Raw genomic sequence first — 13,905 nt, forward strand, 5'->3', positions numbered from 1 at the left:
AGTTGTTACCCGAGATGTCAAGTGCGGTGAATTGAAGCTTTGATAAGTTAGACATTTTATCTACAAAAGAAAGAGACATGCATTTAATAACAAGCATGTGTATATAATGGATAGTCTAGGAGAACTTCGGGTTCTTTATAATTAAAACTTCGGGTTCTATACAAGAAGACAATTTTCATATGCAGTGATGAGTTTGTGTATAAGAAAATGAGAGAAATATGAGAAGTGTACTCTTATTCATCCAACTCTATCATTATATACATGTACATATGTAGTGGAAGATGTAACAGAAAATACAACTGGAGAAAAACCAGGACATATTATCTGTATTCATAACATTCGTATTAATCTTGACAGCAGGAAGTTGAAAGTTGGTGTTAGTTTTTTAGGGATATTGTATATGGAAGCCACACATGTATTAAAACTACTTTATAGGTGTTACATGTGGAAACAAGTAGAGGGTCTTATGTGTAATTGTTGTATTCTTAGAGGGTTTATTATTAGAAAAAAAGTAACGAACTGGAATCAGATCGTTATAAGCTGTTGTAATCAGTTGTAAAGATCTTATCTCAATAAGGAATTGACTGGTGTTCCTCTTATGATTCTTCTCAATTTCTTATTGCAACGTTGCTGTTCGATTCTCTAGACGCCCTTGAATTTAAACCCTAATTCATCAAATTCCGCATTCAAATCCATCAATCAGCTTTTGTACAATTCGCGGAAATTGATCACTCTTCCCATCAATTTCAACTCGACTTCATTTCAATTCACCGAAATTGATCACTCTTTCGATCAATTTCACTTCCAAGTCATCGATTTTGTTCTTGGTTTTCATTTCAATTCAAGGTTACGACAATCTACAATTGCGTGTTTTTTCTATAATCAAATTGGGAAAATTAGGGTTACGATCGTTGTTTATGCCGATGAGACACCAAGAAATGGAAAAATTGGAAAAGTTAACTCAAGATAACACAAGAGTAATTGATGGGCAACAAGCAATTTTAGACCAGAGCTACCAATTCAACACTAAACAAGTCCGAACTAATTGAATACTTGTGTCCCAAATTTCAAGAATTGGGTCGTAATAAAGGATATAATTGACAACTCGAAGTTGTAGATTATCACTTTCCTGCAAGAGATCCGCTGGGAAAAGTCTTCCTAAATTTATACCATCCGTTTTTTTATATGGGACTACGGGTTGAACCAAAACAAAATACTTCTTTTCATATCTGGAAAGTTTCATTCGTTGGATATAGAGCCAATTTTTCAATTTTTTGTATTCTTTGGAATTTTGTTTTCCCCCTCCCCATGGTATTGCAGATCGGTATGACAACATTAGTTACTCAAATGGCGGAGACTAACAGCAAATTGGGTAATGATAGGGTACAAGACACTAAGATCAACGGCTGGTTCGCACGGTCGGCTTGATTTCCCAAAATTTAATGGTGAGGAAGTTTAAGGATGGATTATTCGTTACAACAATTTCTTTGCAGTAGACGACCCCTGAAAACGCTAAAGTTCATTATGTTGTTATCAATTTCGAACTGATGTTTTAGGGCATTTGAACAGAACATGATACAAGTTGATTGATGTAAAACTTATCTGGAAACGGAGCGCCAAACCGCTTAAATTTTATCAATTGGAATTTTAAACACCCGAATTAAAGCACCGTTTCCGTTATTTGGAACACCGTTTCCAGGTAAGTTTTACATCAATCAACTCGTATCCTCGAAATTCGGAAAAAAACTTAACTCTAGGTGAGAAAAAAAAATACTTAAAAGGTGGGAATGCTAGTGGTAATATTCAAAGGTGATAGTGCCAATGGCCAACCACCTCTAGGTGAGATTATTAAAGTCCAATTTCCTTTTCTTTTAATTGGTGCTCGTTTGTTTTTGTTTACGCTTATTCGCTTATATTCATGCGTGTTCATTCGTTTATGCTTGTGAACCGTCTGTTATGTGTATTCTTTATGTTATATAGTCTATCAAGAAAATAAATCTCATAATCGAAACATAAAGTAACAAAAAAATCTCATTAGACATATGTTTTCTCTCTCGGATGGTTACATATAAAATGAAGAGTGAACATAATTAAAATTGTAATCTAGAGTTCAACATTTTTAGTTTTGGGAGATTTAAGAGGGAAATTACAATGCCCATACATGTTGCAAACCCCTTGGATCTCCGTACCGCGTAGCATACGAATGTATCCCTTCTCTCCCCATCCTTCGCCCCACGAGTTCTTAACAATCCAGTACTTGGTTCCGTCAGGATCCTGATCGTATCCAACTATCAACATCGCGTGCATCAGCTCCATTCCACATGGTCCACTATAAATTCCCTAAACACCATGAACTATTAAACAACATATCGATAACAAATGAACGATGCGTGATTGAAATGTTACCTCTTTGTAGAACATGAAACCGTCACCGCCAGGATCCATTTGAAAAGTTACAGGCTGATGTGCCACTGCTTTCAATAGCGCTTCTTCATCGTGTTCTGGCAAATACTCGGTTCCATCAACAGTTACCGAGTGATGACCATACTGGTTTGAAAACACAGATTGTTAGAATCAAATACAAATAACTTTTAACGCGCGAATGATACAAAAAACTAAAGTAGGTTCAACTAGAAGAATTATTATTACGGTACAGTTTTAAAGTAGCTTTAATATTACTCTATTGATCTGTTGTAGATAATAAGTATCACACTTCAACAAAATGAACTATAGCATTTATTATTATGCATTTACGCTACTTCAAAAAGGTAGTGTAATAATACTTATAGTGGTTCGAACATAATTGCTATAATTATTTGTACAATTCGTATGTTAAAAGCTGTTTGTACTTGATATAACAAGCATTGTAATCTAGTTATCTATACTATATTCATTAGTTTTGTTTGTACCTTAGATGTATCGCATATTTTGTTGATGCAGATTTTGTGTCCGATGCTTGTCGAATAGATTAGTTATTATTTTATGCTGAATTTGTAATAGTTAGTGAAACGGTCAAACGAACGTGTATAGACCCGCTCGTTTGAAGTGGTCAAACGAGAGGGTTGTTGGTTTGACTGTGTGTGTGTGTTGCTAGACAAAGTTGCTGTGTTGTTATTGGTGTCGAAGGATAAGGCATCGAAGGATTATGAATATCCTTCGATGAGCTCGAAAGATACCCATCGAAGGATGGACCTCGAAGGATATCGAAGGATATCATTCGAGGTATGTGTGTATCTTTCGAAGACTGTCTGATCGAAGGATGATGTTTCGACCAGACAGTCTGATCCTTCGACCTGCAGCCTGTGTTTTGGTATAAATACCAACACTTTGTCATTTGCAACACAAGAGTGAGAGCACAAGTGTGTGCTAGAGAGTGTGAGGAGGTCTGGGACCTCACCGGGAGAAATCACCACTTGGTTTCTCCCCGGATGTATACTTCTTTGGTATTAGTTCGGTTGTCATGTAACCGGGCCGACTTGTAATGTTTACTACCGGATTAATACAAAGTTTGTTATGTTTATCCTCTCTTATCTCTTCCATCTTTGAACATTATCATGAAAATCACGGTTTCGGTCCCGAAACCTGGACCTACAATTGGTATCAGAGCCATGGTGCCCGATTTAGTAAAACTAACCGTTTACTAAGTCACATGTGCTCTAGATCTGTGATTTTTGTGGGTTTTTGTTCAAGATGTAAAAAGGTGAAAATGAGAAAAACCCAGATCTGGACCCGGATATCCAGATCTGTGCTAAACCGGGTGTTGGGTTTTATGTTTTTCTCCTAAATCTTCAAGTTTCCATCATCAAAAACTGTATATAAAGTGTTTTCGGTCAGATCTGCAGATGAACAGTCCTCCGTGTTCTTGATGTTCTTGACAGCTTCAAATTTTCGAAAGATGCTGTTTGTCCTCGAAAGATTGAACAGTTTGTCGAAGGATGAAACAAAATTCAAAATTCAAATTTTCATGCTTCGAAATGTGCGAAAGTTGGTCACCTACCACATCAACTTTTCACCAACCTGTCGTACTTTCTGTCCTTGTGTCAGAACCATCGAAAGATATCTTTCGATCTCGAAAGATCATCCTTCGAACAAGGAGATTCGAAAGATGAACAGGAGTGCTCGAAAGATCATCAGTTCTTCGAAGGATCAAAAAGACTTCGAAGGATCAATTCTGAAGTGTACGAAGGATCAGCCATGTCCAACTTCGAAAGGTGTTCGAAAGATATGTGACATGTGCTCGAAAGATGCTCGAAAGATATGTGACATGTGCTCGAAAGACTTCGAAAGATCATCTTTCGAAGCTGTCTTGGTGTTTATCTTTCGTTTGATGCAGATGTTTCGAAGGATCCAGATGTTGTGGAATTTTATGAACTCAGACAGTGTGTTGGGGTTAATCATTTAATTCACTTGGAGTCGGGTCGGGTGTTCGCAAGGATTATTCATACCGGGCTTCAAAGTTTCAACATCAAAATTCGTACGGGATTTGGGAACACGCGGGGTGATGCAGCATGATGAACACAAGAGATGATGAAGACTTGATGTTTGAAAATGTGGGGTAGTCACGGTTACCGATGCAATGACAAACATGGTAACGTGACTATTATGGGCCAAACACAACAGTTCCGCTTGGTGGAGGGAATTGGTGAATATTTGACGACAGTTTCTTTGAAGTGGAAAGAATCTGTTAAGGTTTAGAGATTTTGCCAAAGAAATGGGGGGATAAAAATTTTTTTTCATTTGTTGAATTTCTTCGGTAAAATTCTAAACGCAATCTCAGGTGGTAGAGTTTATGATCTTCTGGTGATTCAAACGGTTCAGCGTGGAATGTTTTGCACAGACACTTGAAGATCAAGACTTGATGCAGTTGTTTAAGAATGGAACCTTTATCATATGCCGGTTGGAGTTTTGGAAGATCAGCGGAAGATCGGTCAATTGATCCTTTTGAGGAAATTGCACAACACTCAACACGGATACGCGTACTTTGAGGGGGAAATCTTATACAATGAGCATCAGGATGCTACTTACCTGGATCATCGGTCAAGGGGGAATTTGTCTACACAGAGAAGATGAATACTTGGCTGAAGATTGATTGCAATTGCATTTTCAGCATTCGACAGCAACGGACAAGGGGGAATTTGTTGATGCAGATTTTGTGTCCGATGCTTGTCGAATAGATTAGTTATTATTTTATGCTGAATTTGTAATAGTTAGTGAAACGGTCAAACGAACGTGTATAGACCCGCTCGTTTGAAGTGGTCAAACGAGAGGGTTGTTGGTTTGACTGTGTGTGTGTGTTGCTAGACAAAGTTGCTGTGTTGTTATTGGTGTCGAAGGATAAGGCATCGAAGGATTATGAATATCCTTCGATGAGCTCGAAAGATACCCATCGAAGGATGGACCTCGAAGGATATCGAAGGATATCATTCGAGGTATGTGTGTATCTTTCGAAGACTGTCTGATCGAAGGATGATGTTTCGACCAGACAGTCTGATCCTTCGACCTGCAGCCTGTGTTTTGGTATAAATACCAACACTTTGTCATTTGCAACACAAGAGTGAGAGCACAAGTGTGTGCTAGAGAGTGTGAGGAGGTCTGGGACCTCACCGGGAGAAATCACCACTTGGTTTCTCCCCGGATGTATACTTCTTTGGTATTAGTTCGGTTGTCATGTAACCGGGCCGACTTGTAATGTTTACTACCGGATTAATACAAAGTTTGTTATGTTTATCCTCTCTTATCTCTTCCATCTTTGAACATTATCATGAAAATCACGGTTTCGGTCCCGAAACCTGGACCTACAATTGGTATCAGAGCCATGGTGCGGAACTGTTGTGTTTGGCCGATTCCAGATGTCTGATGCAACGCCCATTAGTACCCCATTGCCAACCAATCACGGAATTACTCCAGATTTGAAGGGAGAAGCTGTTAGCCCTTCAATCTATCGCGCCATGATCGGATCTCTTATGTACCTCACAGCATCAAGGCCAGACATAATGTACCCAACGTGCCTGCTTGCCAGATATCAAGTTAATCCGAAGGCCTCACATCTCGCTGCTGTTAAAAGGATTTTTCGTTATTTGAAGGCGTACCCTGACACCGGTCTGTGGTACCCTAGGGATAATAACTTTGAATTGGTAGCTTTCAGTGATTCTGATTTTGGCGGATGCAAAATCGACGGCAAATCCACAACGGCTGGATGTCAGTTTTTGGGAAATCGCCTAGTTACATGGCAGTGCAAGAAGCAGACGTGTGTAGCTACATCAACATGCGAAGCTGAATACATTGCTGCCTCCAGTTGTTGCTCCCAAGTTCTTTGGATCCAACAACAAATGCGGGACTACGGTTTTGAATTCCTAACTACTCCTATTTACGTTGATAATTCTGCTGCTTTAGATATCACTAGAAATCCTGTGCAGCATTCAAAGACCAAACACATCGAAATCAAATATCACTTCATACGTGATTGCTTTGAGAAAAGGCTAATCGATGTTGTTAAGGTCCACACCGATGACCAACGTGCCGACTTATTTACCAAAGCTTTTGACAAATCAAGATTTGACTTTTTATTATTGGTAAACGGCATTAAGGTCAAGCAAGAGTAAAACCAACATCGGAAAATCATTTTTGTAAATATCTTTGTGTGTTCTTTAAATTTATCTTAGTTTGTTGATTTTAGGGGGAGTAAATCCAAAATTCTGAAAATCCAAAAACATCGAAAAATTTCAAAAACACAAAAACAATAGAAAAACAAAAATGAGTTTCCTGGCGAGCAAAAGAGAAAATGATAGTACATCAGTGGTCTATCCAAACCTCTTTAAACCTTAAATGAAAAACGATAAGCAGCTCTATATAAGATGTATCGGTAGGCTCACAATCATTTTAAAGTGTGCAGGGTGATATAAATCTTAATCGACTGAAGACCAGGTGGGAACCATTCATTGGCATATGGTCTTAGTACCGAAATTTCGTTTGATAGATTGCCGAGGTTCTGAGATATTCGGTCTTTATGCTGCTTATCATCTGGGTATCATGGTTGTATCTTTTACCGAAAAATAACGGGGACGCAAGTCTAGATCTTCCATGATACTATACATACGTGTACATATTGCATACTGCATTCGACCTCAATAAGTGATAAACAATCACATGTCCAAATCAAATAAGTGATAAAATATCACATTTTTCCGGGTGTCAAGTTCGTCTCTCTGCTGTACGGAAGTACTGACCTGTTCACGGACTTGCACCTGTGCCCTCATGCATACGAAAATCAAGTTCCTCATCAATAAGTGATTATATCACAAAGGGCTTGTTTTCGAATCAAAATAAGTGAGTATCTCACAATTTATACGGTCAAACAGATGATAATCGGTATACTCACCGGTAAGATGAACTCTCGTGCATACCTTGATACGGGAATGTGTCGTGATGTGGATGAACACCGGTCGGTAAGTATAAATCATACATTAACGTATCCTCTAAACATGATTACATCTGATAAGTTGAGCTTAAGTGGACAACAATACCGATAATTGTTATAGGATGCTTATCTTAATGTTAACTAACTAAACAACAAGAGTGTTTTGGCATGACCGTACACTGATATGATTCTCTTACCCTCGAAACTCACAAAAAGAATGTCTGTATATATTTATTTACTGCTTAACTGTTATTATTTCTTTTAAACAGTTTCGTCGTTTGGTGCATATCAGCACGACATTAGCGGTGATGTCGTTTGATAACACTCAAAGGATTTTAAATTGTTGTCTTTTAATTTCAAAAATACCAAAAAGATTTTAGGCTTGTTTTAATATAAACTTTACAAAAGCCAAAAAGATTTTATTTCTGCTTTATTTTCGATCGTACGATGTTGGAGCTCAAGTCTTCGCTACCTGAAACCTGACTGAAAACCGAACTGACTAAATCTTCATAAACGGTCGAAATTTGCATGTTTGAAAGTTAAAAGGCTAAAATTGGCAAATCTATTAAACTTTCAAACTGTCGGACGGTGTTTGATTGTGACATGGTCATACGTGTGTCTTTTGTTTATGCTAACTATATTCCAAGCAGTTGTTCTCATTACGCGTTTAGATTTCTTGCATGTGCAGATTCTAAAGGCTAGGAGAACATGGTCGATGACGAGCTTTGGAATGAAGACACGAAGGCACTCAATGAATGAAGGTGATCGAGTCGCCGCTGGCCATCATCATCACCACAAGGATCTCACTTCATAAAGATAAAGTCTTTTCACGAGCATAACTCAAGGGGGAGCTTATGTTAAGGGGGAGTTTGTCAACACACTTCCTACATGATACGGGTAGTTTGTTGATACACTTTCTACTTTCAAGACGTGAAGACTTTGAAGATCCTCCGACATTGAAGACATGATAGGACATCAGAGTTTTGAAAACCTGAAGACCAAAGACCGTCGAAGTTCAAGACGAGTCTACACTTTTAGAAGAACAAGACAAAGCTTAGAGATCAAAGACAAAGCTACAGCCAAGGGGGAGTTTGTTGGTGCACTTGTGTCTGTACTTTGTCTGTATTCGGTCTTATGTAACGATGTCCTGATTTGTGTTGTAAGTTGACCAAGTCAACCATCCTCCGGTTTGACTTGGACAACAGATTGTATGTTGAGAGATGTTCTGATCGAAGGATGATGTAGAGATCGAAGGATAATTTGGATCCTTCGATCTCATCGAAAGATATGCTTCGAACGATAGACCTCGAAAGACTATCCTTCGAGGTCCCTGCTTATCCTTCGAAAGCATTGTATCCGAAAGATGATCCTTCGGCCCATCTTTCGGATCCTTCGAGCAGACCTGCTGAGCTGGGTATATATACCCATGCATGTGTTGTGTGAGAGTTAGTTCTGCCATTTGCACACCCGAGAGATAGAGAGCATTGAGAGCATTCTGTCCAGAACTCACACACACACTTTGAGAGTTTATAGAACACTTCTGTAAACATTGAGCTTGTATCCGAACCCTCATTGCATTAATACAAGTTGTGTTAATCGGTGAACTCGTGTGTTTGTTTCTCTACTTGCTACTAACTCGGTTTGCTTGCTAGCTTGGATTCCGCACTTGCTAGTAGGTTTGTATAACAAGGTTTAGGTTCGTACTCCTCCGCGAAAAGGGACCTACATATTTCCCTTTTACCTACATAAGGGTAGAACTCATCTGTAGCTATACCTCCATGCTCTTTGACGAAAGTAAATACGCCACAGACCTGCCCTCCGTCGCAATGGAAGGTTCTGTCGCTCGAATCACAATCAAGAAGTTGTTGTTCTGATAATGATAAGAGTTGACCTGTTCTGATGGCGTTTATTCCTGATATTCATGAAGATGCATCAACTTTGGAGGCCTGTTTAAACTTCCGGTTTCACTTTCGCTTAGTAGAAGACTTTGAATACTCGGAGTTTGATTTGAAACAAACGCCCATTGACCAGCTGGAGTGGCATTTGCTTGTGAGGATGTAGAAACTGGAGATTCGGCCCATGATGGAGATTGACTGGTATTCATGTATTTTCCACTGTCTGGAGCCGGACTTCCCCACCAACTCGGATTCATGATAGATAAGCAAAATAAATGCTAAGAAAAAAAGATCCGAAAGATAACACAACCGAAAGATCCTGGTCGAAAGATCTGAAATCACAGAAACTTGTTAACAATAAACAAACCTCAATCGAAAGATATAACCTTGTTCAAAGGATCAACAGTACTCGAAAGATTACTGTTGACTCTCGAACAATGATTTCGAAAGATTCAAGAACTCGAAAGATTCCCTTTGAAAGATCCTTATCTTTCGAGCCAAATCCTTATCTTTCGAACAACAGATCTCGAAAGATTCACCAATACGAAGGATCCTAATCTTTCGGACACTAGTCTTTCGAAAAGATTCCTCTGTCGAAGAATATGTTTCAGACTTCGAAGGATGGGTCGAAGGATATAAATCTTTCGAGCCCTCCTTGATCGAAAGATATCGAAGGATGATCTTTCGATGTCGAAAGATATCTTTCGACAAGTGGTATCAGAGCCTAGGCTCTTAACCTTGTTTAAAACCGGGTTTTTACAAGTTTTGGTGTGTTGAAACACTTGGTTCAAAGATGGAAGAGATAAGAGAGGATAAACATAACAAACTTTGTATTAATCCGGTAGTAACAAACTGATGAAGACCTAAATATGTTGGTGACATCTTGAGCCGATTCCAGATGTCTGATGCAACGCCCATTAGTACCCCATTGCCAACCAATCACGGAATTACTCCAGATTTGAAGGGAGAAGCTGTTAGCCCTTCAATCTATCGCGCCATGATCGGATCTCTTATGTACCTCACAGCATCAAGGCCAGACATAATGTACCCAACGTGCCTGCTTGCCAGATATCAAGTTAATCCGAAGGCCTCACATCTCGCTGCTGTTAAAAGGATTTTTCGTTATTTGAAGGCGTACCCTGACACCGGTCTGTGGTACCCTAGGGATAATAACTTTGAATTGGTAGCTTTCAGTGATTCTGATTTTGGCGGATGCAAAATCGACGGCAAATCCACAACGGCTGGATGTCAGTTTTTGGGAAATCGCCTAGTTACATGGCAGTGCAAGAAGCAGACGTGTGTAGCTACATCAACATGCGAAGCTGAATACATTGCTGCCTCCAGTTGTTGCTCCCAAGTTCTTTGGATCCAACAACAAATGCGGGACTACGGTTTTGAATTCCTAACTACTCCTATTTACGTTGATAATTCTGCTGCTTTAGATATCACTAGAAATCCTGTGCAGCATTCAAAGACCAAACACATCGAAATCAAATATCACTTCATACGTGATTGCTTTGAGAAAAGGCTAATCGATGTTGTTAAGGTCCACACCGATGACCAACGTGCCGACTTATTTACCAAAGCTTTTGACAAATCAAGATTTGACTTTTTATTATTGGTAAACGGCATTAAGGTCAAGCAAGAGTAAAACCAACATCGGAAAATCATTTTTGTAAATATCTTTGTGTGTTCTTTAAATTTATCTTAGTTTGTTGATTTTAGGGGGAGTAAATCCAAAATTCTGAAAATCCAAAAACATCGAAAAATTTCAAAAACACAAAAACAATAGAAAAACAAAAATGAGTTTCCTGGCGAGCAAAAGAGAAAATGATAGTACATCAGTGGTCTATCCAAACCTCTTTAAACCTTAAATGAAAAACGATAAGCAGCTCTATATAAGATGTATCGGTAGGCTCACAATCATTTTAAAGTGTGCAGGGTGATATAAATCTTAATCGACTGAAGACCAGGTGGGAACCATTCATTGGCATATGGTCTTAGTACCGAAATTTCGTTTGATAGATTGCCGAGGTTCTGAGATATTCGGTCTTTATGCTGCTTATCATCTGGGTATCATGGTTGTATCTTTTACCGAAAAATAACGGGGACGCAAGTCTAGATCTTCCATGATACTATACATACGTGTACATATTGCATACTGCATTCGACCTCAATAAGTGATAAACAATCACATGTCCAAATCAAATAAGTGATAAAATATCACATTTTTCCGGGTGTCAAGTTCGTCTCTCTGCTGTACGGAAGTACTGACCTGTTCACGGACTTGCACCTGTGCCCTCATGCATACGAAAATCAAGTTCCTCATCAATAAGTGATTATATCACAAAGGGCTTGTTTTCGAATCAAAATAAGTGAGTATCTCACAATTTATACGGTCAAACAGATGATAATCGGTATACTCACCGGTAAGATGAACTCTCGTGCATACCTTGATACGGGAATGTGTCGTGATGTGGATGAACACCGGTCGGTAAGTATAAATCATACATTAACGTATCCTCTAAACATGATTACATCTGATAAGTTGAGCTTAAGTGGACAACAATACCGATAATTGTTATAGGATGCTTATCTTAATGTTAACTAACTAAACAACAAGAGTGTTTTGGCATGACCGTACACTGATATGATTCTCTTACCCTCGAAACTCACAAAAAGAATGTCTGTATATATTTATTTACTGCTTAACTGTTATTATTTCTTTTAAACAGTTTCGTCGTTTGGTGCATATCAGCACGACATTAGCGGTGATGTCGTTTGATAACACTCAAAGGATTTTAAATTGTTGTCTTTTAATTTCAAAAATACCAAAAAGATTTTAGGCTTGTTTTAATATAAACTTTACAAAAGCCAAAAAGATTTTATTTCTGCTTTATTTTCGATCGTACGATGTTGGAGCTCAAGTCTTCGCTACCTGAAACCTGACTGAAAACCGAACTGACTAAATCTTCATAAACGGTCGAAATTTGCATGTTTGAAAGTTAAAAGGCTAAAATTGGCAAATCTATTAAACTTTCAAACTGTCGGACGGTGTTTGATTGTGACATGGTCATACGTGTGTCTTTTGTTTATGCTAACTATATTCCAAGCAGTTGTTCTCATTACGCGTTTAGATTTCTTGCATGTGCAGATTCTAAAGGCTAGGAGAACATGGTCGATGACGAGCTTTGGAATGAAGACACGAAGGCACTCAATGAATGAAGGTGATCGAGTCGCCGCTGGCCATCATCATCACCACAAGGATCTCACTTCATAAAGATAAAGTCTTTTCACGAGCATAACTCAAGGGGGAGCTTATGTTAAGGGGGAGTTTGTCAACACACTTCCTACATGATACGGGTAGTTTGTTGATACACTTTCTACTTTCAAGACGTGAAGACTTTGAAGATCCTCCGACATTGAAGACATGATAGGACATCAGAGTTTTGAAAACCTGAAGACCAAAGACCGTCGAAGTTCAAGACGAGTCTACACTTTTAGAAGAACAAGACAAAGCTTAGAGATCAAAGACAAAGCTACAGCCAAGGGGGAGTTTGTTGGTGCACTTGTGTCTGTACTTTGTCTGTATTCGGTCTTATGTAACGATGTCCTGATTTGTGTTGTAAGTTGACCAAGTCAACCATCCTCCGGTTTGACTTGGACAACAGATTGTATGTTGAGAGATGTTCTGATCGAAGGATGATGTAGAGATCGAAGGATAATTTGGATCCTTCGATCTCATCGAAAGATATGCTTCGAACGATAGACCTCGAAAGACTATCCTTCGAGGTCCCTGCTTATCCTTCGAAAGCATTGTATCCGAAAGATGATCCTTCGGCCCATCTTTCGGATCCTTCGAGCAGACCTGCTGAGCTGGGTATATATACCCATGCATGTGTTGTGTGAGAGTTAGTTCTGCCATTTGCACACCCGAGAGATAGAGAGCATTGAGAGCATTCTGTCCAGAACTCACACACACACTTTGAGAGTTTATAGAACACTTCTGTAAACATTGAGCTTGTATCCGAACCCTCATTGCATTAATACAAGTTGTGTTAATCGGTGAACTCGTGTGTTTGTTTCTCTACTTGCTACTAACTCGGTTTGCTTGCTAGCTTGGATTCCGCACTTGCTAGTAGGTTTGTATAACAAGGTTTAGGTTCGTACTCCTCCGCGAAAAGGGACCTACATATTTCCCTTTTACCTACATAAGGGTAGAACTCATCTGTAGCTATACCTCCATGCTCTTTGACGAAAGTAAATACGCCACAGACCTGCCCTCCGTCGCAATGGAAGGTTCTGTCGCTCGAATCACAATCAAGAAGTTGTTGTTCTGATAATGATAAGAGTTGACCTGTTCTGATGGCGTTTATTCCTTCAATTGCACCCACCGCAGCAAATGCGAAACAACTTCCTGTAAACTCGACACCAATGTGTTTCGTGTCATATATTTGGTCCAAAAAGGGATGTGAGTCAGTCTATTTAAAACAAAAACATTTAGGGACTACAAATTTCCTACTGGTTACGTTGTTTTTTTTTTGCGGCATCTGACCTCGAAATTACTCCATAGGTACCGTAATCTTTATTGTG

The 13,905-nt window shown here is 39.0% G+C and overlaps 1 protein-coding gene across 1 annotated transcript in view; it reads right to left on the minus strand.

The window, feature by feature from the left end:
- Nucleotides 1-2,103: 2,103 nt before the first annotated feature.
- The window catches only part of LOC110933046 (vignain-like), a 51,722-nt gene continuing 39,920 nt past the window's right edge, over nt 2,104-13,905 (minus strand). The window contains exons 2-5 of the mRNA XM_035989255.1: nt 9,148-9,329; nt 2,910-2,927; nt 2,407-2,547; nt 2,104-2,340 (exon numbers count right to left, since the gene is read on the minus strand). Of these exons, the coding sequence (XP_035845148.1) occupies nt 2,104-2,340; nt 2,407-2,547; nt 2,910-2,927; nt 9,148-9,329 (578 nt within the window). The remainder of the gene's footprint in view (nt 2,341-2,406; nt 2,548-2,909; nt 2,928-9,147; nt 9,330-13,905) is intronic.

This window comes from Helianthus annuus, chromosome 4 (assembly GCF_002127325.2).
Source record: "Helianthus annuus cultivar XRQ/B chromosome 4, HanXRQr2.0-SUNRISE, whole genome shotgun sequence".
Classification (NCBI taxonomy): domain Eukaryota; kingdom Viridiplantae; phylum Streptophyta; class Magnoliopsida; order Asterales; family Asteraceae; genus Helianthus; species Helianthus annuus.